The 24826-nt window shown below is 43.1% G+C and overlaps 1 protein-coding gene across 3 annotated transcripts in view; it reads left to right on the top strand.

Moving 5' to 3' along the window:
- LOC147899443 (mitotic checkpoint protein BUB3.2-like) overlaps nucleotides 1–24826 on the top strand; it is a 57360-nt gene that overhangs the window by 21008 nt on the left and 11526 nt on the right. For all 3 annotated transcript variants that reach the window (XM_087378535.1, XM_087378536.1, XM_087378534.1), the window contains exons 4-8: nucleotides 2886–3152; nucleotides 3271–3346; nucleotides 14842–14922; nucleotides 15076–15154; nucleotides 15357–15457. In XM_087378535.1, the coding sequence (XP_087234661.1) occupies nucleotides 2886–3152; nucleotides 3271–3346; nucleotides 14842–14922; nucleotides 15076–15154; nucleotides 15357–15457 (604 nt within the window). The remainder of the gene's footprint in view (nucleotides 1–2885; nucleotides 3153–3270; nucleotides 3347–14841; nucleotides 14923–15075; nucleotides 15155–15356; nucleotides 15458–24826) is intronic.

Genomic DNA, 24826 nt, shown 5'->3' on the forward strand with positions numbered 1-24826 from the left:
TTCCATGTGAGTCCGAGCAGATTGTGTACGGATGGATTAAGACATGTTGTCCGATCATCCACAACTTTTGGATGTATGCATTGGATGAGTGGATCCCTTGCACCTACAGCTTAAATGACTGGACAGTGATGAAAGGATCGGCCAAAGGTCCACATAAGTTTCCCAATAACTTACCGCCCTCCCACTCTTTGCCCCTTCGTACCTATCGTTGCTAAGAGCACACAATCCACTCGCTCGATTTTGTTGGTAGCTCAGCCTAGCGTAGGCAGTCATATACATCATCGTATAGCCATGATGTGTGATTAGATGGTTTCCATGGGAGAATTTCTTGGTCATCGGAGCCAAGATCACAATAATTCAATGGGATGAGGGGGGAGGAACGGTGGCACATGCATTAGGAAGAAAAGGAGCTCATTTTGGGGCCTTTTAGGGTTTGGAAAAATAGGCTCTTGACCAATCAGAAGAGGGCCAACGTAACATTGGAAAAATACCAAAAACCATGTAAAATAAAGCAGCACCAAAGAGGGGATGGCATGAGCCCTTAATTAGGGCAGGAGAGCCAGCCAACCAGGCCAACCAGCAGGTTAGCTGGTTAGGGCTGGTTAAGCCAACCATTAAAAGGGGGGGCCATGCACACACAACTAGGCAAGCAGGGCCCCCACTTATAGAAGCTGTGGGGGGTGGTTTGAGGGCCTGTTCCAGTCGGCCAGCAAAGGGGCTGACCAGTCGGTATTTTTGAGGGGCCTTGGGTCCTATATAAGAGAGGCCATTGTGCCTCAGTTTTGCATCCAGCAGGCTGTTCCAACAGGAGGAACAGCTCGCAAAGGGCTTCCTATGAAAACCTCTAATTGGGAGGGCTGAACTGGCCCAAAAAAACTCAGACGAGCTTTGAGAAAATGCACACCAAGCCTTTGTGGGCTGTCAAAGACCAAAACTGCGGCCTCTTCAAAGGCTCCTCGTAGCTCCACTTATGGGACGAACAGCTCCCTGCAAATCCCGTTGCTCTAGGCTGAGCAAAACACCTGCAAGTCTCTTGCGTGCCAAGGAACGGGTAGGGCAAAGAGGGCCCAAGTGGAAGGCCTTCGAACATCAAAAAACGGACTGCAAACGGCTGCAAACGCAACTCCAAAGGGGTCGTAGCAAGGCTTGTCACGGGGATGTGATGGTGAAGTGATCAAACTAACTGTCATTGAATTTGGCCAACGGGTGCCAGGCTAGGGGCATTAGTTAATGTCCAAAGGGTACCTATGATTTTATGTGCAACAAGTGCAACTCCTAGTGCTATTAGCTTGGTCCTATTCTATAGGGTCATTGGTTTAGTTCACTAGGGTCATGCTTTAAAAATTGACCCACTAGAGGTCCTATATACTAGATCTGAAGCCATATTCTTGGACGCCTCTCTCCTGGTTTCTGTCTGCTGCAAGGCACACTGAATTCTGAGCTTCCAGTGAGCTGGAATCTTCATTCTGGTGGATGAATTCATGGCGGATTTGCTGCTGATTGCTGGACGCCTTCTTCTGTGACCTTTTCTGCTGTTGGAAGGCAGTAAAGGATGGCTCCCTCTTGCCAGAGTCTGCTATTTGCTGTTCAACCATCTTCAAAGGCTGTTTCGAGCTGAAACAGGACTCAATGTTGATTGCAGAAGGTATAAATTGTTTCGAGCAGTAAAGGGTTAAGGTTATTGAAGCCATGCATGAGTTTGACTAGGGAGCTTTACGAGGGAGCCTTCTATTTTAAAAAAGCTAACTTTTGAATTTGTAACTTCTTTGTTATTTGAGATCTTTGCAGTTATTTGGGTTGCAGGTATTTCCATAGTATAAGGAAATGGCATTGGTTTTGGCTGTTGTCAATTTATAGCCTTATAGTTTTGGAGCTTTGGACAATTTCGGGTACTTGGATTATGCCTGTACAGCAATGGTTTTGGGGTCTGGTTTATGCGATTGTAGCTAAAGTTTTGGACAGTGTGTATTTAAAAAGGAACATAATAGAATTGTTAGACCCAGCTTTGGGAACTCTATGGATAGAGGGAAAGTAGTGGAAATGGAGGTTGAAGAGAAGCCTCACGTGTGGATCCCATAGAATCAGAAGTCCAGCCGACACAGTAGGTGTCGTGTCTCTGAGTTCTTCCAAGCAAACTTAAGTGCTGCATTCTCATCCTTCAGCAACTCCCTTGTTTTGTGATCGAGTTGAATCAGGTCTACCCTTAAATCTTGTCCTTCAAGCTGAAGGACCTTTAGACTTGATGCTTGGTCCTCAGTTTCCCTTGAGAAAGAGAAAGTCTACTGTCTATTAATGTCCACGGGAGACCAACAGGTCTATGGGACAGCAATAAACCAACTAGTACATCTGCTTAGGGAGGACACATGGTGGCTCCCAGGGAGTGCAAAAAAGCAACTCCAGTCATTTAGAGTACCTACATAATAGTCTGAAAAAATCATAAGTAGCCATACATCAGTTTAAGACTGAGAGTCTTTTGGCTTGGATTTAAATTCTTTGATGAGTGTTATGCCTTCACGGTATACTGACCATTTTCATCCTTCCTAGCAGCCTTGACCGTTGCTAATTTCGTTGCCTTCAATTGAGCTCGTGTTAAGTTCCTCGGCTATCCATACCTTGGTCCCTTTCAGCTTGTAAGATTGTTGGAGAAGTTTGATCTGTAAATCTTGCAAGTTGAGCGTAATGAGAGAGAGAGAGAGAGAGAGAGAGAGAGAGAGTATGCACGTTTGTGTTCTATCTATCTATCTGCTATCTTATGATCTATCTCTAGAGAGTGCTTGTGTGTATGTGCTTGTCCGCATGCGTGCGCGCACGTGTGTGTGTGTGTTTATTGCAGCTTAATACACAGGTACGATGTATGAAAATATGCTAATATATTTCGTCCTCAGGACAAGTTATCACAGGCAGTTGGGACAAGACTTTGAAATGTTGGGACCCACGTGCTACAAGTGGCCAGGAAGCCAGCCTTATCATCACCTGTGCTCAGCCTGAACGGGTTTATTCAATGTCTCTTGTTGGCCATCGCCTTGTTGTAGCAACAGCAGGCAGGCATGTAAATGTGTATGACCTTAGGAACATGTCTCAGCCAGAACAAAAGCGGGAGTCTTCTCTAAAATATCAGACGAGATGTGTACGCTGCTACCCTAATGGAACAGGTAGCCATATAGAGTCTTCTTGGGTTTCAGAGTTGAAAGTGGTGAATTTGTTGGCATCTGGAGAAATATGTTTGATGGTCTAGAAGAAACTAATTTCCATGAAATCGTCTTTGTATAGGCTTTGCCTTGAGTTCTGTTGAAGGTCGAGTTGCGATGGAGTTCTTTGATATGACTGAGGCAGGCCAGGCAAAGAAGTAAGCCTTGACAGTGCTTTTTTGAGTTCTTGCCCTCATTATATTTTGTTTATTTTTCTTCATAACTTGGAATTGATTTTCAATATTGTTGACAACTACATTATTATAAACACACATCAAAGTTAGTAAAGCTTGTCTGCGCTGAGTATTTTTCATAAGGCAAATTTAGATAATATACTTCAAATTGTTTTACAGAGAGCTAGGTTTGCCACTGCATTATTAACTGGTGTAAGTTTGTTTTAAACATTATTCCAGGGTTACCAAGATCTTCCTGAAATGCAACTTCCCAGAATATTTAATACAAGCCATGCCAGCAATTTTAGTTTTCTATGGAACTGATAACTGAGAGAGAGAGAGAGAGAGAGAGAGAGAGAGAGAGAGATTGTATGGAAGTCCTCTTAAGACCCTACAGGATCTATGGGACTGGTGACTACTATTAAACTGAATAGTGACCAGTTACATCCAGTGATAGACAATTCTCACAAAATTTTCCTACGTTGTGAGTATTTACTGAGCTATTTTGTGTGCTAATCCAAGAACTTTGCCACGGTGTTCCAAGATTTCTTTTATGTAGCCTGCAAGCTTGTGGGCTGGCTGTTCCAATAGACTCTTCAGATTATTGCTTCTATCTCCATACCTCTCTCTGATGTGTCAGTATTCCAAGCACGTGCTGCTCATCTTCTATTTCCCCTGTTGGACAGATTTTGCATAATCTTTCCTCTCTTGGAATTCTGGACCGCATCCATCTGCCTCTTACCACTTCTAGCGCATGTGAGCTGGTCCTTAGTTTGCACATTAAATGCCTTTCCAATATTGAGATGTCTTCCCCAAGATATTTTTGCATTGCATAGCTGTCCATCGGGCTGATTTCCTGCTTGTAAAACCGTATTTATGTTCTTGGGTCGTGCCATATCTTCTATAGCATTTTGTGCGTTACGAAGTCCGTGATTTCATCTGAATTTTCTGGTATTTCAGTAGCTTTTATTCCCTAGCTCCATCCATTCCTCCCCATCTCTGTTATAGCCTGTGGTCTTAGTGGCCTCCATTGCATTGTGTGGTATTCGGTGTGCATCCATCTTCTTAATCTTGTTGAGGTTTCCCAAATATTGGCATTGTGCTTCTCCCTCTAGTGGGATCATACCTGTTTCAGCTAGTAAGATGGGGTATGGTGTCTGTGCCTTTACCCCCAGCTCTCCTATGATAAGGTGTTTGTGGACTGTTTCTATTCTTTTCCAATAAGATCTAGAGAGCCCGGGTGCCCAGGCTGGGCATCCATGGAGAACCACTGTTTGCACAAGCATAGTATATAAGAATTTCCTCATCTTGCAAGTGGCTGTCTACATTTATTTTGGAAGCTGTACAATGCTTTTAAACCTCCCCAAATTCTCTGTTCCAACATGCATTCCATCTGTAAAATCCACTCCTAGATATTTGTATGAAGTGATTGTAAACAAAGTCTCTCCTTTGAGTGTGAAATTTATCTGTTTGTTTCGTGACCCAATCACCTTGACTTTGGTTTTCAATAAGTTGACCTGCGTGTTTGAGTATTGGCAGAAATTGCTCAAAGCATCCAAGTATGCTTGCATGTGGCTCTTGTCTTTAGCGAAGAGAACCACATCATCCACATAAATTAGATTACTGCTCCGCGTCTATTCCTCTCTCACAGCTAATCCTGCTACTCTTTGTCCCTCTCCTAGTGTGAGAGAGAGACTAGATGCTTCTTGTTTGTTTCTCTCGCGGCCAAGCTTAGAAATGGGGTGCTAGAGTTGACAGTGCCCAAGATTATAGATCTGCCAGAGAACGTGGAGACAGACAAGGTGTCCAGCTACTTCTGCTTCTTGTGTGTCCCTTGTGCCCCCCCACTCTCCAAGCTATGTTCTGCCATGTCTCCCCTTCTTACAAGCTCCTTCAACAGACAGCTAGCTGTTGTCAGAAATGGGGTGATGGAGGAGAGTGGAGTGAGTAGTAGTGAAGCAAAATGAGCTGTTGCTATTGCAAACAGAGTAACTGAAGTACAAAAAAACTTAGGGTTATGTAAAATAAAATCCCTAACTAGCCCTTCGGTGGGGGGGGGGAGCCCTAACAAGAGATAAAAGTGCCCCTTTGTTAAGGTGTCCACAGTAACCCACTACTAACATCATACTTGTAGAGATATATGAGGCATCCAACAGGCTGACTATATGTAACAAGTTACAACATCAAAGGTTCACCTCCGTAATAGTCCCTGAATACATTTGTTGAACAAGCTCTTAGAATAGGATGGACTCGTAACTGGGAGAGGGTCCAGAGATTACTCAGTTGATCGAGGGGCTCTTATGAGCCTTGGATGGGAGCCTCTGGCGCCTGCGAGATATTAACGTCTTTGAGAGGCCTTGTAGGCCTATGAGACAAAGTACAATCCAAGGATAACTCATACAAGACACTGTGGGCTGAGGCAAAGGGATCGCTAGGGCCCTTGCTGAATGCTATGCTAATAAGCTCAGAAAACTCAAAACTCAAAAACTACTGACAGCTGGTCTTGTTAGAAAAGTAACCTCTCTCACACAGAGGGTATCCTGCAGCGGAAGACTGATAGTTAGCCCAGGAATTACACGCTGAATTGTTCACTATGGAATCAATGCCTCATCAAGTCACAACATTCATGTGTATGTGCTGACTAGCAAATAGCCCTGCTATGCGTGATGGAGTTTATGGTTTTCAATCTGATGAGTGACTCTCGTGAGATTGAAACTGCACTATGTTGTGTTTTTAGAGGATGAGTTTGGGAATGTTCCTGGATTCATCTAGGTATGTAAATGCCCATAGACAAATATATAGAAGCGACACTTTATATTTCTGTCCATCCACAAACTGGACAAGATACAATACTAAAAGGTTCTCCTGCTTAATGCATAGCACCTCTAGATCTCTGAGCTCACGTGCTGTCACCAAGCTATAAATACTTCAAAGTCAAATATCTAGTTGACCATTTATTGATCATAATTAATGAGTTCTTGATTTATTTAATTGTGTTCAAAGAGTTATTTTTATTTGGTCAAAGTCTTGACTTCGGTCAAATATACTTGACCTTGGTTAAGTAAGCCTAACCTCGGTTAGGAAGATTTGGCTTCAGCCAAGATGGTTAACCACAGTTAACCAAGGAACCAAAGCGCTAACTTCGGTCAGAGAGTGTTGACTTTGGTCAACGAGACTTGGCTTACGCCAAGAGGGTTAACCTCGTTAACCAAGGTGTGCCAACTTCGGTTGAAGAGACTTGGTCATTTTGATTGATGGTCAAGCCCATTAATTACGACCAAGAGGGTTGACCTCGGTCGACCAAGAATTGTGTTCTATCTTTTGTTCACATGTTTGCTTGGTGGGGACGCCCACAGTGACTAGGATTAGTCCACATATCATTATTTGCATGCAAATTGCTAACCTTTAATGGGTGCCATGGTTGTGTGCTTTAGTTTATTATTGCAATTTGCAGGTACCAAGCGGGTTTGAGAACCCAAGCGCTCTGGAGCTCTACGCTCAGCTAAAGGTGTCCATGTGACCAAGGGGCTATGAAGGACCTAGAGTTTTGCCCTTTGTGGCATGCAACTATAGTTTAGTAGTTATTTTGACAAGTGGCATGTTGCCAAATGAATGAGCTTTGAGCTCTTTGTAAAATGGATTCACGTTTCGAATTTTTGAAGAATCACCTCAACGCAGAACTTTGTACTCAACAAGGTCTTGTGAAAGCGGCTAGGTGAATGCACAAACGCCTGGGTGATAATCGATGAACATACTACCAGAGCTGACAAGCTTTGTGTAGGCGTGATTTGGTCTCGGTGCTGCCAACCAGGTGTCTGATGAATTCATGAAGAATCTCTAGGATTGTCGTGGATTACATTCGGGTTTCCTACGTGCAAGCCTTACAACACCGTGGACCTACGGGGAATGACCTCTATACATCGAATTCCAAGCAAAGCATGAAGGTGTGGACGCGCCTTCGCGATGGGGGATTCCGAGCTTGTGATGAACGTGTGCGCCTCTGTTGCGCCAATATTTGGGCCTCGTGATGCTAATGGAGTGCTGCCTGCTAGGCGTCGATGAAAATCCCCCTTAAGCTTTGCTGTTTGAGACAGACCCGACACACCTTCACCAGAGTTAGCGCGGACATGCCTTCATGTGCGGTGATCCCTCCACGCAGACGCACGCTCGATGGAAGTCTTCGTGATGTGGGGCTCTCGCTGTGAGCGGAAGGTTCCGTCCATCGTTTGGACACGTCATCAAGTGGTAAACGCTTGCAAGGCGATAACGTCATGTGATGTTGACGTGGCACACAACACATGCGGGTGATGACGTGGCATGCACCTGCGAGTTGACTTGGCCTTGACAGTGACACGTTTCAATTGATGTGGCAAGTGGCAAGGTGCTGACGTGGCATTCAGGGAACATGCTGATGTGGCAGTCATGGAACATGCTGATATGTCAGTTGAATTGGCAGACCTGTGGTTAGTGTAACCTTGGTCTAGTTAACTGCAATTAGTTAATCCTGGTTTGGTGGACCTTGGTTAAAGACCTAGTCAGTTTGACTCGACTGTACTATTCTGGTTAATGGAACCGGTACTCAATTACTTCCATTCTCGTTTAGTTGAGGTCAACTGGTTAGAGGTTTAGTTCCAGTTGACTACACTGTTCTTCCAACTAGTCCAGAAGAAGATTAGTTTGGTTAGTGTAACCAGCCGGTAACTCATCTAGTTATTGAAAAAAAAAAGGACAGTTGCAGAGACAGCTTTTGCCATCAGTTTCCACCTATCTGTCAGTCTTTTCTTGTCAGAAAATCAGCAGAAAATCAGAGTTTTGCTAAGGAGAGAAATGTATGCTTTTGCACGGAAAAAGGAGAAAATAGATGCATTTTGAGTGCTTTCTGCAGCAGCCAGAAAAGGGGCAATACAATAAGTGAATGCTCAAGCAACTTTGGGATTTTATGCATTGTACTGACAGCCTGTCATTGGCGCAAGTGTGAATGCAATACACCTCTTGTTGAGGTACTTTCTCCTAGAAAACAAAGGTTGAATGCATCAGTTGTATACATAGTGTGTGTGAGAGTTTGCAAATCTCAGACAAGTTGCAGTGATGGCTTCACAGCAGCATGCCCAATCATCCCATGAGGGAATGGCAGAGTCTGATCAGGTACGTCAGGCAGAGGGTATGCAGTCAAATAAAGAGAATGCTACAGGGAACTGATTACTCAGTTAGCAGAGGCAAGAAGCGACCCTTTGTTTCGCAGGATGGTACAACCTTTCTTTGAGGAAGAGCTAGAGAAGCCTCCCTCTGGAGCAGGAAGTGATGGGCAAAAAGAGATCCTTGAGTCCTACTCCTCTTTCCACAGATGATGCATTGGGGAAGAGTAAGAAGTCGCGCTATAAGGACATCAAAAAGAGGAAAAGAGAAGATTCTCTTTCCAAGAAGAAAAAGGCTAAGCATTATCATAGTTCATCTAGTTCGTCTTCTTCTTCTAGCTCTATCTCTTTATCCTCGTCATTATCTTCTTCTTCTGGATCATCAAAGCCAAAGCATAAGAAGAAGAAGAAGTCTGGCAAGAGAGCAAAGACAAAAGAGTTCAACGATGGTGGGAAGTGAGTGAGATTTGCCACTTACAATGGCCAGTATGGTCAAGCCGAGAAGGCAATGCAATTCATAAGGCAATTTGATGTTGCATTTAGTCTAGAAAATTTCAGTGAGTCTTCGAAACTTCGTATGGTTGGTTTGCACTTGACTAGTACAGCCAGTGCGTGGTGGATAGCTCAAACTGTTAACTACATAGCTCCCAAGAAATGGAAGGGCTTCAAGAAAGCCTTTTATAAATAGTTCATTCCCAAGCAGTTTCGGGACCATGTCCTCCTTGGTTGGGAAAGTATGCATATGGATGCACAAGCTACAGTTGAGTCTTATAATCAGAAATTTTGGGACTCATATTTGCAGGTCTCACCTTTCAAGAAAGTCTCAGACAATAACGTCATATCAGAAGATTTAGCCTTGAGGTTGGGAATAAAGACAGAGGAGTTGGACAGTGCTGTGGATGCTGACCAGATGTTCTGTGACCCTGTGCCAGTCACTCCCTTGATAGGGAAGCTTCATCTTGATGTACAGAGTTATGTAGATCAGGAAGACTTCTTCATCTCTCGACTGAAACATCACGATGTGGTTTTGGGTATGCCTTGGTTTCATCGCAAGGCATTGAAGTTGACTCTTCCTGAGAGAGTGTTGGAGTTTGTACATATGGGCAAAGTACAACGTGTGGTTGTCAAGAATAGAGGGGAAACTATTCCCATTGTATCAAATAGTTCTATTGGAAAGAAATAAAGTCTGTAGTTTCAGCTTACATGGTTTTTGTAAAAGAGAGAGATGTTGAAATGCATGTTGAAATAAGTGAGGAAGATCAAAATAAATTTCAGTTTCTTGAAAATTTTAAAGATTGCTTTTCTGATGCTTTGCCAAGGGGGTTATCCTATGAGAGACTTGAAGATCATGGCATAGAGCTCATTCCTGGTAGTGAGCCACCAAATAGGGCCCCATACAAAGTTAGTGCAACTTAGTGAGAAGAAATTATGGCCCAGGTGCAGGACTTGCTGTCCAAGGGACTGATTCAGCCTAGTTCTTCTTCTTTTTGCTTCCTTGTACTGCTTGTACAGAAAAAAGATGGTTCATTCCGTATGTGCGTCGATTATCGCACACTAAACAAAATGACCATCAAGAATAGATTTCCTATTTCGGACATTGATGATGTGCTGGATCAGTTAAATGGGGCTTCAATTTTCAGTAGGATAGACTTATAGAGTGGCTATTACCAAGTGAGGATACAACCTCAGGATGTGCATAAGACATCGTTCCGCACTACTTTTAGGTTGTATGAGTATCTGGTGATGTCTTTTGGATGGACTAATGCCCCAGCTACTTTCAATAGAATGATGGATCGTATCTTTCGACCCTATAGACAGTTCACGGGTACCTTCTTCGATGGCATTATTATCTTTTCTAAATCGGAAGAAGAGTACAAGGAACATCTTGCTACAGTTTTCCAAGAGCTGCAAAATCACCAGCTCTTTGCAAACAGCAAGAAGAGTGAATTTTTCCTGGGAGAGATGAATATCCAAAGATGGAATATGGATGGATTCAGCAAAAATCCAAGCCATTCAGGAAAGGCCAGAGCTACAGACTGTGCATGAAGTTCGTAGTTTCCTAGGCCTGTGTTCTTACTACAGAAGATTTATGAGGCATTTTGCGGACATAGCTGCTCCACTTCATGACCTTACTAAGAAAAATGTAGCTTTCAGATGGGGGATCCCACAGAAGAAAAGCATTCACCACACTCAATGAGAAGCTGACCACAAAGCCGATTCTCATAGTTCCATATTTGTATCAACCATTTGATGTGAATTGTGATGCTTGTGGGGAATGTGTTGGGGCTGCATTATATCAGATGGTCATGTAGTGGTCTATGAGAGCAGGAGACTCCGAGATGCAGAAAGATATCTCGGAATCTATGAGAAAGAGTTGCTGGCTGTAATTCATGCCATCCATACATGGAAGCATTATCTACTGGGTGCAGACTTTATACTTAAAACAGATAACCAAAGTCTGAGATTCGGACAAAGCTCTCTGAGAAGCACATGAAATGGGCAAATATGCTGTCAATGTATCATTTTCAGATTGTCCATACTCCAGGAGTTCGGAACAGAGTGGCAGAAGCATTGTCCCGAAGAGCCCAGGTCAACAATGTGACTATTGGTTATCATCAGGATCTGGAAGACATGAGGGAGCAATATGCTAATGATGCAGATTTTGGTGAGAGGAATTATAGCAACAACTCAAGCACTAGAGGTATTTCTTTTGACCAGCAATGCGGAAAGATATACATTAGGTTGTTACAGAATGCCTTATCTGTCAGAAAGTGAAATATGATAGACGGAAGGCACTTGGCCTACTTATGCCTCTTCCTGTGCCTCATGCACCGTGGGAAAGTATTGCAATGGATTTCATTTTTGATTTGCCAAGATCAAAGTTAGGGAATGATGGGATTTGGACTATCATTGATCGATTCAGCAAGCAAGCTTATTTCATTCCGGTTCGCAAAACTATTAAGGCAGATCATATGGCTAAGCTTTTCATGGCGCAGATCTTTAAGCACCATGTTATGCCAAGTCCATTGTTAGTGATCGAGATCCTAGAAAGACCAATCTATTTTGGAATAATATGGAGATGACGAATCTGAATTTTTCTTCTTCCTTCCATCCCTAGACAGATGGTCAAAGTGAGGTAGCAAATTCTACAGTGTTGGATATGTTGAAATGGTACGTGGGTGACCAAGGTTGAGACTAGGAAAAATATCTACCATTGGTGGAGTTTGCTTACAATAATATAGTTCACAGCTCTACAGGGAAAGCTCCCTTTGAGGTCATCTATGGGAAGGTGATTCTACCACCTACCCTGAGGACCAAAGATGAAATATTTGCAACTGATGAGTTTGTTAGTGATCGAGATCCTAGAAGGACCAATCTATTCTGGAATAATATGGAGACGAATGTGAATTTTTCTTCTTCCTTCCATCCCTAGACAGATGGTCAAAGTGAGGTAGCAAATTCTAGAGTGTTGGATATGTTGAAATGGTACGTGGGTGACCAAGGTTGAGACTAGGAAAAATATCTACCATTGGTGGAGTTTGCTTACAATAATATAGTTCACAGCTTTACAGGGAAAGCTCCCTTTGAGGTCATCTATGGGAAGGTGATTCTACCACCTACCCTGAGGACCAAAGATGAAATATTTGCAGTTGATGAGTTTGTTAGAGACCTCCAGATAGCTTTCAGCCAAGTTCGGACATCAATTGAAAGGTCTCAAGAAAAGCATAAAAGAGCTGCAAATAAACATAGGAGACAATAGATCTCAAGGAAGGGGATTGGGTGCTTTTGAAGTTTGAGAAGGCTAGGCTCCGCAAGCTAAAGGGCAAACAAAAGGTGTATGCAAAGTTATCTCTTGGATACTATGGCCCTTTCAGGGTTATAGAAGAGATTAATGAAGTTGCATACAGGTTGGCACTGCGAGAGCTTTGGAGGATTCACAATGCCTTTCATGCGAGTCTTCTAAAGTAATTTCAAGGGCCAGAGCCTACATAGTACAGAGCCAGTAACAGAGGATCCACCAGAAGTGGATGAGCTGGAGAAGGTCCTTCAGCTAGGGCAGATTGTGTATCATACTATACGCAAAGGCCTTTAGGACAAGGAATTTTATAGGTACCTTGTAAAATTCAAGAATTATTCGGCATTGGATGCCAAGTCGCTGGATGAAGACACATTGTATGATCATTCACAGCTTTTGGATATTTACAGGGAAGCTTTTCAGTTGAGGTCAAGCTGTACATACTCCAAAGTCAAAGCTCTAGTTGACCATTTATTGATCATAATTAATGAATTCTTCATTTACTTAATTATGTTCAAAGAGTTATTTTTATTAGGTTAAAGTCTTGACTTCGGTTAAAGATACTTAACCTTGGTTAAGTAAGCCTAACCCCGGTTTGGAAGATCTGGCTTCAGCCAAGATGGTTAACCACAGGTAACTAAGGAACGAAAGCACTGACTTAGGTCAGAGAGTGTCGACTTCGGTCAACGAGACTTGGCTTACGCCAAGAGGGTTAACCTCGACTTGGCTTACACCAAGAGGGTCAACCTCATTAACCAAGGTGTGCCAACTTCGGTTGGAGAGACTTGGCCATAATTAAGGCGCTTTGACTGATGGTCAAGCCCCTTAATTGTGACCAAGAGGGTTGACCTCGGTCGACCAAGAATTGTGTTCTATGTTTTGTTCACATGTTTGCTTGGTGGGGACGCCCAGTGACTAGGATTAGTCCACAGATCATTATTTGCATGCAAAGCGCTAACCTTTAATGGGTGCCATGGTTGTGCACTTTAGTTTATTATTGCAGGTACCAAGCGGGGTTGAGAACCCAAGCGCTTTGGAGCTCTACACTCAGCTAGAAGGTGTCCATTTGACCAAGGGGCTACGAAGACCCTAGAGTTTTGCCCTTTGTGGCATGTAACTATAGTTTAGTAGTAATTTTGACAGGTGGCATGTTGCCAAATGAATGAGCTTTGAGCTCTTTGTTAAAATGGATTCACGTTTTGAATTTTTGAAGAGTCAGCTCTACGCAGAACTTTGTACTCAGATTATTTGTTCATGAATAAAAACCTTGTGGGGGGGCCAGCCCGACAACTTGTCCTGGGCCCTAGTGCTGTGAGAGTGAGAGAGAGAGAGAGAGAGTTTCTGAGAAATGTTTGCAGTGAGTGAAAAATGGAGTTTGCTGTAATTAAGGTTTCATGCTCCACTGGGCGTATGTAGATTCTCTGTTGAAAGGATCTTTCCACCTTGCTGTCCAGAACCTTAGCCTAGGTGGGTTGCCACTCAAGCTCAGTCTGCAGCTCCTTCAGGGTCATGTTCACCTCCTTTGGATAGTCCAAAGGCTTGCCTTAATGCTGCTCCTGTCTGCTCTCTGAGGGCTGCTCTAGAAGATGTCAAATGAGGCCACAAGGGCCTGCCCAAAAAACTGACCCAGCAGGGGGCTGAACTGACCCCCTTGCTGGCTGACCTGTCTGCCAGATAACTGCCCCTTAGGGGCTCTCAAAACTAGGGTCTTTGGCCCACACTTACATGTATAGCCCAGCCTTGTACCCAGCCTATAAGTAGGCCTGGTTGGCTGGCTATACCCATCTCAACCAGCCTGTCTAAACCGGCATGTCCGCTGCTGTCCCTGCCTTCATTGCGCCAATTCCAATGCATGTCGCAGGCCAGTTTTGCCATGTGGCACTGCTCCATTTAGCACCGTACCCTGCTGATGTCACTTGCCAGCTCATTGCCTCTGTTCCAGCCTGGCTCTCCTGCGCAGATCTGCGTCAGCCGATTGCAGACAGCTATGTGGCCTTTCCAAGCCCCTGTTGTCCTCCATGGTGGCTTCCATCTGCCAGGTTCTTTCTTTGGCTTGTTGCCCACATGGCAGCCCATGTGCTTCCCAGGTGGCAGCCCCATTCTTTTCTTCTCTCTTTGGTCCACCCCCCCCGATGCACACCTTATTTGGGGGCTCACAAGTGGGTAGGTGACCGTTCATTTTCCAATAGTTTGGTGCATCAAGCTTGTAGCGAGGGGATGGGAGAGAGAGAGAGAGAGAGAGAGAGAGAGAGAGTTTATTAATGTCTATGAAAGACCAAGGGTCTATGAGACTGAAAAGAAACCAGATACAACGAGACCTAAGGTGGGGGCCACTAAAATGGGCACGCCTACCAAGGCTGATGCCAGAGAGAGAGAGAAAGAGAGGGGGGGGGGGGAGGGGGAGGTTTATTAACACCTATGAAAGACCGGAGGGTCTATTAGACTGAAAAACCAGATACAATGGAAGCTAAGGGATGGGGCCGCTAAATGGGCACACACCCAAGGATCATGTCTGTGAGAGAGATTATACAACTTTTGTTATTTTGTAGGTATGCATTCAAATGCCATCGCAGGACTGAGGGCGGCAAAGATACAGTGTTCCCAGTGAATGCCATAGCATTTCATCCAATGTGAGCTCCACCCTCTTCTTTCTTTCCCATTTTTTAAACCATTCTCCCCTCCCTGCATTTGTTATCATCTTTTGTAATGACTTGATTGATGACTAATAAATGTTTGATTATCAAGTACGCATGACCTGTGATGAATTGACGTGTGAGTTGCAGATATGGTACATTTGCTACTGGAGGTTGTGATGGATATGTCAATGTATGGGATGGGAACAATAAGAAACGTCTTTATCAGGTGCTGCAGAGTGCCTCATGGATTTTGAAGCCTCTCAATCTATTTTGCAAGTGCAGGGCTACAGCCTACAATTGAATTGGAAATTATTACACACGACTGATGATGTTTGGAATATGACATTCTGGTTTGTTTGAACAAATTTTGTAACAGTAATTGATTGTAAAATATTAGCTTATTTCAATAACTTCGCTTGTGGGTGTAGTATTCAAGGTATCCATCGAGTATTGCAGCACTTTCATTCAGTAGAGATGGTCGGTTATTGGCTGTTGCATCCAGCTACACTTTTGAAGAGGGCCAAAAACAGTAAGATCTATTTTCTTTCAACTTTCGAATTGCTAGTTTCAGGTATCAATGTTTATTTTTGTTGCTTCAAAAGTCATTGAATGCATGTGTTGTAAAGGATGAGGTGTCTGTCCTAAAAAATCTCTCCAAATTATCAAGTACTTTCGTATGTCTCTTGTTTCGGCTTCATGATTGTTTTAGAAAGCCGAATACACAATTAAACTTCTTTTACATAATACCCCCCCCCAAACGCCCCACACGCCCCACATCTTACTTTCTCCCACTCTGAAAGATGCACTAAAGAAGATTGTAGGGACAAAGGCTTTTCACTGTTTGTGGGAGTTGTGGAGGGCCTATCTTGTCTCAAAGATGTCGTCATGTAATGCATAGTATGTCGGAAACATTTGATGCAGAGCAGAACGCACTGGAAGATCATGGGATGCCTGAAATGCAGGGTTAACATGTTGATGCCATGAAAACTTGCCAAAGTTGAATTGCATGGTCACAACTTGCACTGGTAGTTTAATAGCTATAGCACATAAATGCCCCTCCTACACAAAGACAGTAAGTCAGATAAAGCATGTGGCAAACTGAGAATTGTGTTGTGCTAGAAGCAGAGATTAAATTCTAGTGATGAATGGGGATGTTAAAAATTCAAAAGAGGATGTCTAGAAGTCAAATGCCAATCTATCAGAGTTGAGGATGAAAATGCAGCGTCGTGTGATAATGATGGACTTGGCATGAGGCATCATGGAAGGAGAGCTGCAAGCTTAAGAAGACCAAACAAATAGTAGGAGGAAGTCTACAATGTTGGAAGCTATGCCCACACAATCGGAGGCCCAGTTCAAGGTTGGGAAGCTAGTTAAGACAAAGGATATGAAGGAGACCATTGTGACTAGGAATTTGAAAGTGATGAGACCAACATCATCTTGACCGTCACGTATCAAGACCAAAAGCTCACTGCAATTCTTGATGGTAGGGTAGGCAGTAAGCATCAGCGTTATGGGGAAAAACCAACATGGGGAATAACTCACTAATGTTTTTAATTAGTGTATCTATATGTTTTTGGTAACTTGGTTCTCCTAATCTGTGATACATGCATGCTCTAGGGCATTTGCATTTCATGGCATTATTTCACATACATGTTGCAAAGTTTTGCAAATTTCGACAATTCGTATGCCAGCCAAAATCTTCCCAAACCAGCAAGATTGACCTTGAAATTTATACACGTGAATTTAACATGCATTTAGGTTTTCTTCAAATTGTACGGACCCACTCTTGTGGGGGGGGGGGGGTGACACTGGAAGGGTGTCTTGCAGACACTTAATTTCTTTGTTTGTTTCTTTTTGTTGAAATTGCCTGCAGCTACCTCAACTTCACAAAAATTGTGATTAGATGCTGGAGCCATTGCCAAAATCTAAGAGAAATTTGGGAAAGATAAGACTTTTGGGGGGGGGGGGGGGGGGGGGGGGCAAAAGAAGGAAGGGAATTAATGTGCAACATCTTCTACTGTTTGCTTCACTCAAGATAAAAAACAAGCTACACATGGCAGGTCAATTATTTTATTGACTTATCCCATAAGTTGTCCTATTGGTTGGCTTGACATTGAGACCGAACAACATATTAAAGGTGAGCATTAATTCTAATAGCTTACATGAAGAAAAAGCTCTTTTGAAAAGGTAGTGAGTGTTTAGACCATGGGAATCTAAATCGTATGTTTGGAGAGTCATGCTCTTGTAGATTCCTATCGTCACCATACCGCAAGTCACCATCTTGTTGCAAATCTCTTGCTGAAAATTTCCATCATTTTGCAAATTGTGATGCGGAAATTTGTCTAGTTGCATATATCGTCACCTTATTGCGATGATTATCTTGTGTCCCATTTCGTTAGCTTTCGACAATCATCACCATATTCCCATAAAATTGTTAGTTTGTTATGAAGCAACACAAACAAATTTCAGCTTGTCTTATAGCAATTGCATTTGTTATTGTTACTTTTAGCTCCTTCCTATGGAGCTATCGCAGCTGATATTATTGCAGCTTGTCAATTACGTCTCGAAACCTTCGGCTACTTCCTACTGAACAACACCTAGAACAAGTACGTAGGTTTCTTGGTAGAGCGGATTTTCCTATGGACATGCTAGCAGTTCTCAAAAGGTGTCTCCTTGGAACAAGAGAGTAGAACCTCCGAGGAGATTGGGAAGTTAGCTTGTGATGATGAGGATAGCTAGCTTGTTCATGATGATCAAAGTGGGATATGAGCAGTCCAAATCATATATATTTTTTGAGAAAAAAGAGAGTAGTTATATTAAACTTGAAAAACTTTGTACATCATCAGAGTTTATCCATAGGAGTTCATCTAGTCCATCATCCTTACAAAAACTATCTGCATGCAGACAAAAAAAGAGAGAAGTACTCCAGGTCCTTCTGTAGATACAGGAGGGGACCTGAAAAGAAAGCCAGCAGCCTCTTCATTGTATTCTGTACTCTGTTTGACAGCAGCAGCAGAAGGAACACCCTGTAAAGAGTCCAAGAGATCTCTCATACACGTGGCATCTCTCAGAAGTGTGAAAAATATAATTTGTAGAGGGGGGCTGAGTGGAAGGACCAGCAGCCACTTTGCTTTGGACAGCTAAGTGCTGAGCCTCAACATGGGATGGAGGCTTCCTGTGAAGATATTGGGGCAGCTTGCCATGTTCTTCTACTAAGGTACATCTGCTCTTATGCTCTGCCAGGTCTGCACTCAACCTTTTATGTTCAAGATTATAGGCATCTATATGAAATTCCATCCTTCTTTTTTCCTGTCCCACCATAGCAGCAAACAAGGCATCAGTACACATTTCAATATCATTAAACTGAAGACATCCAGATAAACCATAAAGCATGTGCCCTTATTTGGAACCAAAGCTCTTGCTTGGTTTTGAGTGCATCCCCTAGTAATATAGCCTTCTAGCTGATTGGCTCACCACATTCAATCTGACCATGAGGGCAGGCAACAAATAAGTGAAAAATATCCTCACGAACACCAGGACACCTTCTACATTTCCCATCTTTCTTACCTATTTTGAGTCCTATAACATTGGTCCACACAACTTTCTGAAGAATGACATCGGTCCCATCTTCCTTCCCTATTCTGAGTCCTCTGACATAGGTCCACACGGCTTTTTGAAGAATGAGCCAAGTTAGGCAGGACTTCTCAGGGACCTGCTTGATCCATAATTTGTCAAACCTTTCATACCATTTATCCCTGTTGTCCGGCAAAGACCATCTAGAGTTCAGGGTTCTAAAGAGATTCTCCATGTCAGCAGCTGCAGTGGGTATAGGAAGGATTGAAGAGCTTCCTATCCAGCTGAACTTCTTGTGAAAAATTAACACAGAGCCCCCTTTCCATCTGATATCTCCCTGCGATAATTCCATCCTGCTTAAGATAGATAAAGCAAATTCTTTCCTAATCTCCTCCCAGGTCTTCCATCTGAACTGATCTCTTTTTCAAGAGTTGGCCCCAGGTCTGCAATCCTTTCTTGAACAGAGTACTAGCTAGAGCAAACTGTTCATCAGTGAGTTGGGAATTTCTAAAGATAGCTAAGACCCAAATGGAGTCATTAGCCATAAAGGCTCCTTTACCAGAAAACTGAAAAAACGCTTTTACCTCCTCAAAAGGTCTCCAAATAGATTGCCATAGTGAACTACCTGACACGACCACGATCGCTCTCGGATATCCGGACTTGCACATAAGCACAAACCAACGATCATTGAACCACAAAGAGAGGCACAGGTAGGGTCACCACGCGACCATGATGCTCACGGGTCTAGGACCCGTAGAATCCGAGCATCCCTCCCTGAGCCACATGCATGAAAATCTACATTCAACCAGTTCACAACCTCCTGGTGTCCCATACCACCAGAAGGTGTCCATAAGGCCTCAGGATTGCGCTGGAAGTCTGGGCTACGCTAGAAACAAGTGTGCGTCTGCAACACGATTCATGATCCATACCAGCAAGGAAGAGCTAGACCTACTTTGACTTGTGTGAATGAAAATTGAACCCTTGGGTCCCTTATCTTCACTGGCCTAGTACTGCTAAAAATAGCTGGAACCCTAACTCGTCTATTGCCCTTGCAACCCAACTTGAGAATCGCTTGCCTAGCCACTAGCCTCCCCAAGCTATCAAAGCTAGTCCTGTGCGCCTAAGCACACGTTAGATACAATCCGTGCACAATCCGTGCACATGACACTACCCTTAGCCTTACAGGACTCAAGATTACAAACAGCAAATATTAAGGGATAGTTCTTCCATTTGGGGGCCCTATCTGCCTAATTTGTTTCATGTTTCTCAGTAAAAGTTGAGCCGAGTCACACTCTGGATTTAGAATAGCTTTAATGACCCAAGTTGTAGATAGCTTTCTGGTTGCCATAGCAATATCTGTGACTCCTATCCCTCCTTTTATAATCTTAGTACAATAAGACCATCTTACTTTAGAGATTTTTGATCTACCTCCTTATAGAAAAGACCTGCAAACTCTAATAAATCTATCTAGACCAGGCTTGGATGTTGTCCAACAAGAAATATAAAAAATAGAGATGGGATAGATGCAATGATTGAGAACCAGTCTCCTTCCTGCCAGATTGGCTTGAAATCCCCTCCACTTGTCAATCCTCTTTTGAAACTTGTCCATAAACCAATTCCACCTTTGCTTCAGGGATATGTCAAAAGCCATTGGAATCCCTAAGAGCCTAAGAACTGTACTCTTTTTGATTTGTGACATCCCAGATTCTGAAAATATAACTGCTCCTTCCCATTGAGAGTGGCATACCTTGTTTTTGTATGATTAATTCTAGAGCAAGATGCTTTATAGAAGATGTTTAGACAGCCCATTATGTAGCTAACATCTTGCTCAGTATTCCTGGGGGTAAGGGTAGTGCCATCAGCAACTTGCTTACACACTAATTGCTTGCCTGACATGAGTTTAATCCCTCTAAGGTTACCTTCTTGAATCTGACTCCTGAGAAGCCACCCAAGAGGGCAACTTTGCTTAATTGACCTCTTTAAAAGAAAAGGGGCACTCATGTCTCCATTGACACATATCTTGGCTGAAGCATTAGCGAGTAATAGCTTAACATAAGAAATAAAAGACCCACATCTTGCAAAGATTGTAAGAGAAAGTCCCATTCCAGCCTGTCATAGGCTTTATCAAAGTCTATCTTTAGGAAGCATATATCTTGTTTAGTCTCCTTGGCATACTCACACCCCTCCCAAATATTTATAATTGCCTCCAAAAGGTGGCGTCCCTTTATAAAGCCTTTCTGTTCTTGAAGGATTCAGTCCTTCATCTTTCTTAGAATCCTGAGAGCTAGAGCCTTAGCAAATATCTTGTAACTGCAGCTAAGCATTGTGAGAGGTCTCCAGTTCCTAAGCTCATCTTTGGAGCCTTCCTTGGGGATGAGCTTGATGATTCTTTCATGAACATAAGAGGGGACAGCACCCTTGGCTGTACTTTCTTACCACAACAACAGCAAGTTAAGGTCCTACTAGGTCCCAAAATATCTTATAGAATTCAATGGGCAGACCATCATCTCCTCGTGTTTTTCCATCTGTCATCACTGTGACTGCTTCCTTCAACTCATCAGTGGTGAAAGGCTTCTCTAAATAGACCTGGTCAAATCTCTCTACTGCTTTGTCTCTAACAACTTGATACAACTCTTTGGCTCTCTATACCTCTTTATCTGTGATTACTGCAGAAGAGAGTAGTGCCTGGAATTGACTTTGTATCAGCTTAATATTCTGCTCTGTGGATGTAACCAAAGTGCCATCAGCCCTTTTTAAAAGAGGGATGTCCTCCTTGACTCTTTTTCTTCTGATAAGCTTGAAGGTTTCCTTGGTAGGTCTATCAATCTTACTTGCCCACCAATCTCTGAAGTAGACCTTGGTGTCATTCAATCTAATTTGTTCTTGTTTTTTGAGCTCTTTTTTGGCAGTTAACAAATCCATTTGAGTATCTAAATCTCCTAATCTAGACTGCTGCTCTAATCTCTCAATCCTGCTCTGAATCATGTCCATTCTTTGAGCACTTACTTTGGCTCTATTCTTTCTAGCTACCTTGAGAATTTTTTGAGTATTCTCAACTGCAACAGCCCAAGCATCTGCAATAGAACTGCCCTCAACAAAAACATTCTCCCAAGTTGTCTTTATCATGGATTGAACACTCTTCAAATCAAACAGTTTTGGGTCTGCTTTAAACCAAGAGGTTCCTCTGTGTCCAGATCCAAAATCACAGCATAGAAAGACATGCTTGTGGTCTGACATAGTTAGGGAGGAGAAAGTCTTAGTCCTTAAAGAGTTGAGATTATTCCTAAGACCCTAGGAAAGATAAAATCTGTCTAATTTGGCTTCTCTCCTGTACTCACCCAATTGACTGTTGCACCAAGTGAGATCCCCATCTGCACATGCATCCACCATCTGCCAGTGCTCTTTGAGTTCCTCCCAGGCATCCAGTTCAGCTCCTCTGATAACAGTGCCCTTTTCCAACAATCTATCCCTCTTCCCCTCTACCATATTGAAATCCCCCATAGCAAAACAATTGCCATCTGCACACAAAAGGGATTCCCATAAAACCTTTCTTTTTGCTGCTGAATTAGGAGCATACATAGAGATTGCTGCAAATTTATTCCCTTAAGGTCTTGCAAGGCTTGTGGAGCCAACTTACAGAGTAGGTTAAAAACTGTAGACAAAAGAAGAGTCTGTTATAATACTTCCATGTGGAAGGGAAGGGAGGGACTACTATTGGAGTCCTCTCTCATTATAATGGAGGAGTCACCCAAGTGGTCATAGATGGGCAAAACAGAGGGGTGCTTCTTAAATGCTTTATCCTTGTAATGCTAGAAAAGTAGGGGAGAGAGAGTTAGCCCTCAACCAATGAGATATCTCTTCTCCTCTTCTAGGGTCCGTCAACCCTCTAACATTAGGAGTCAAGAAGGAGACTGATTTATCTGACAATTCTTTTTCTGCCCTTTCTTAGCTGTGGGGTTGGGGCTATTCAGTTAGTAGTGGTAGCTTTAGATTGCCTTCCTTTATGCTGGACAATAGTGAAAGCTTTACCTTGTCTGTTGTCTCCTTGGCTTCTCGGGGTGCCCTTGACTTGCTCTTCTTCTGAATCCTCTTCACTGATATCTTCCCCATCCATGGCATCTTCTCTATTAACATCATATTGACTTCCATGTCATTCCCTTTATCTTTGAGATGTTCAAAAGGATTTTTATTTACTGCAAGGGCCAGCACAATTTTCTTTCCTTTCTACACTGCTCTTAGAAGTTTGTCCCTCCTACTGAGTACTCAAGGGCACTGAAGGAGTCTTGGGAACCCATTTCTCCATAGAAACAACCTGCTTTTGAATAGTAGGGGCAGCCTTTTTGGGCTAAGGACAAATTTTCACCACATGTTTAGAAAGTCCACACAAGAAGCAATAATTGGGCAAATTCTTGTAAACCAGAGGTTGCTCCCTAAAGGTACTACCATTTCTATTTAGAATTATGAGGGTCTTAGGCATTTCCTCTGCAATATATAATTCTCCTGTTCCACCCCAAGGACTTCTCCTAGACCACATTATAATAAAGGTAATTGATTGCAAAGATAAAGAGGAAGGTTAGGTAGCTCTACTCAGATTGGAATCCTAGTGGATCTAGGGGCATCTGAAGAAAAATCCTTGGACCACCATTCCAAGTATAAAGGCTGATTTCTAATGGTCCACTGACCATGCTATAGAGCTCTTGCTGCCATCTCAAGCTTTTCAAAGATGAAGACAAAGAAACCTTTCTTCACATTCAACACATTCATGCCCTTCGTTACCCAATTTGTTCTGATCCAAGTCTCAATAAAGGCAATTGGGGATCTGATTGCAGGAAGGAAACTACTAAGGCATGAGTACGCAGCCACATTAGTGAATCATTGAGGAGTTTATCACCTAGGAAGGCCATTATTGATTTTCTTGCACCATGTGGTTCACCCTCACCCGTAGCTTGGCATGCTCCTCGAGCAGTTGATTGCGCATGAGCTCCTATTGCTTGATTGTCCTGGGGCGCCGACACATTCGTTTTCGTCTCGCTAGCTGAGGTGGGCTCCTACTCATTCAAAGTCTTCCCAGTAGATGCGTGATCAGCTCTTACTCATGGTTTCATGCATAGTAGAGAAAGTGTTGTTGGGATATTTGTGATCAAGGGCTTGCTCTGAGGTGCACATGTGCATCTAGCAGTCACATGTTTGTGTGTGTGTAGTATAGCATGCTTAGTGCTATGAGGTGTCTAGGATCATGACACAGGTGGTGATGCCATACAAGGCGCCCTCTTGAGTAGGTGCCAAAGTTTAGTAAGTTCCTATGATGTAGGGCTGATTGCCTTAGATGTAGGAGAGGTGCCTATGATCTAGGACACCCTCTCTCTTACTCTATAAATGGGAGGCTTCTCTCTCACAATCAATAGAACACACATTTTGGTCTTCTCTTGTGTTCTCAACTCTTGTTATGATGCATCTCTTCCCTCCCACAACTTCCCAACATGTGGTGTGAGAGCTGTAGGTTCTAGAAAGCTCCTTAGCCTCCTATTTTGCCACATCATCATCTTCTTCCTCACCTCCACCTTCTCTCCATTTTGCCTTTTTCTTGAAAATTCTTATGAGAGCTGGTTCTCTTCACCAACTATTCTCCGAGCCCTCTAGGCTAAAGAACCTTCTCACCTCCAGCACCAAGCTTGGCATGGAATTGTCCTCCTATCAGCCTGTCCCTCGTCTATTTTCTATTCTCCCCTTGTTGGATCGGCAGTTTGATCATGAGACTCCAGGTCACTCCTTTTCATTTGCGGATCTTTTTGCCAAGAAGGCATATCACTTCTTGCTTCCACAGCCTTGGATTCATGATTATGGCAATCATTTTTGGCACTTGATTAAGTCTCTTTCTTGGTGGAGAACTTCTCTTCTGTACATTTGGAGCAGCAAACTCCCTCTCAAGCAAAGAGTATTCCTATGGCGCTCTTTGGTTGGCGCTTTACTGGTGGGATCTATTACATACCAAATCACGTATTCGTAAAGTCTTCAAACCAGATCTGTTTGCTAGAAATCATGGGTGAGGGCACGTTGTAGTTCCACTCAGCCTTTTCTTTGTGTTCATAAGCTCGAATCACTAATCCACGTTTAAGTTCCTGCTTTCTTCATTCACAGAGCCCACAATTCCCTAGAGGGATCTAGTTTGCCACATGTCCTCATTCTAGGGTACCTCTTAAATGCTTCATTATACCCTTGTCTTGGGATATCAGTTAATTCACTTGCCCCTAGGCACATTTACACATTTAATGCATTTAAGACCCATAGCCTTAGACCCATCTAGTTCGTGCCCTATCACCCTTAT

The sequence above is a fragment of the Dipteris shenzhenensis genome, chromosome 8, assembly GCF_047967505.1.
Source record: "Dipteris shenzhenensis isolate YYH24624 ecotype China chromosome 8, Dip_SZ_1.0, whole genome shotgun sequence".
NCBI classification, from domain to species: domain Eukaryota; kingdom Viridiplantae; phylum Streptophyta; class Polypodiopsida; order Gleicheniales; family Dipteridaceae; genus Dipteris; species Dipteris shenzhenensis.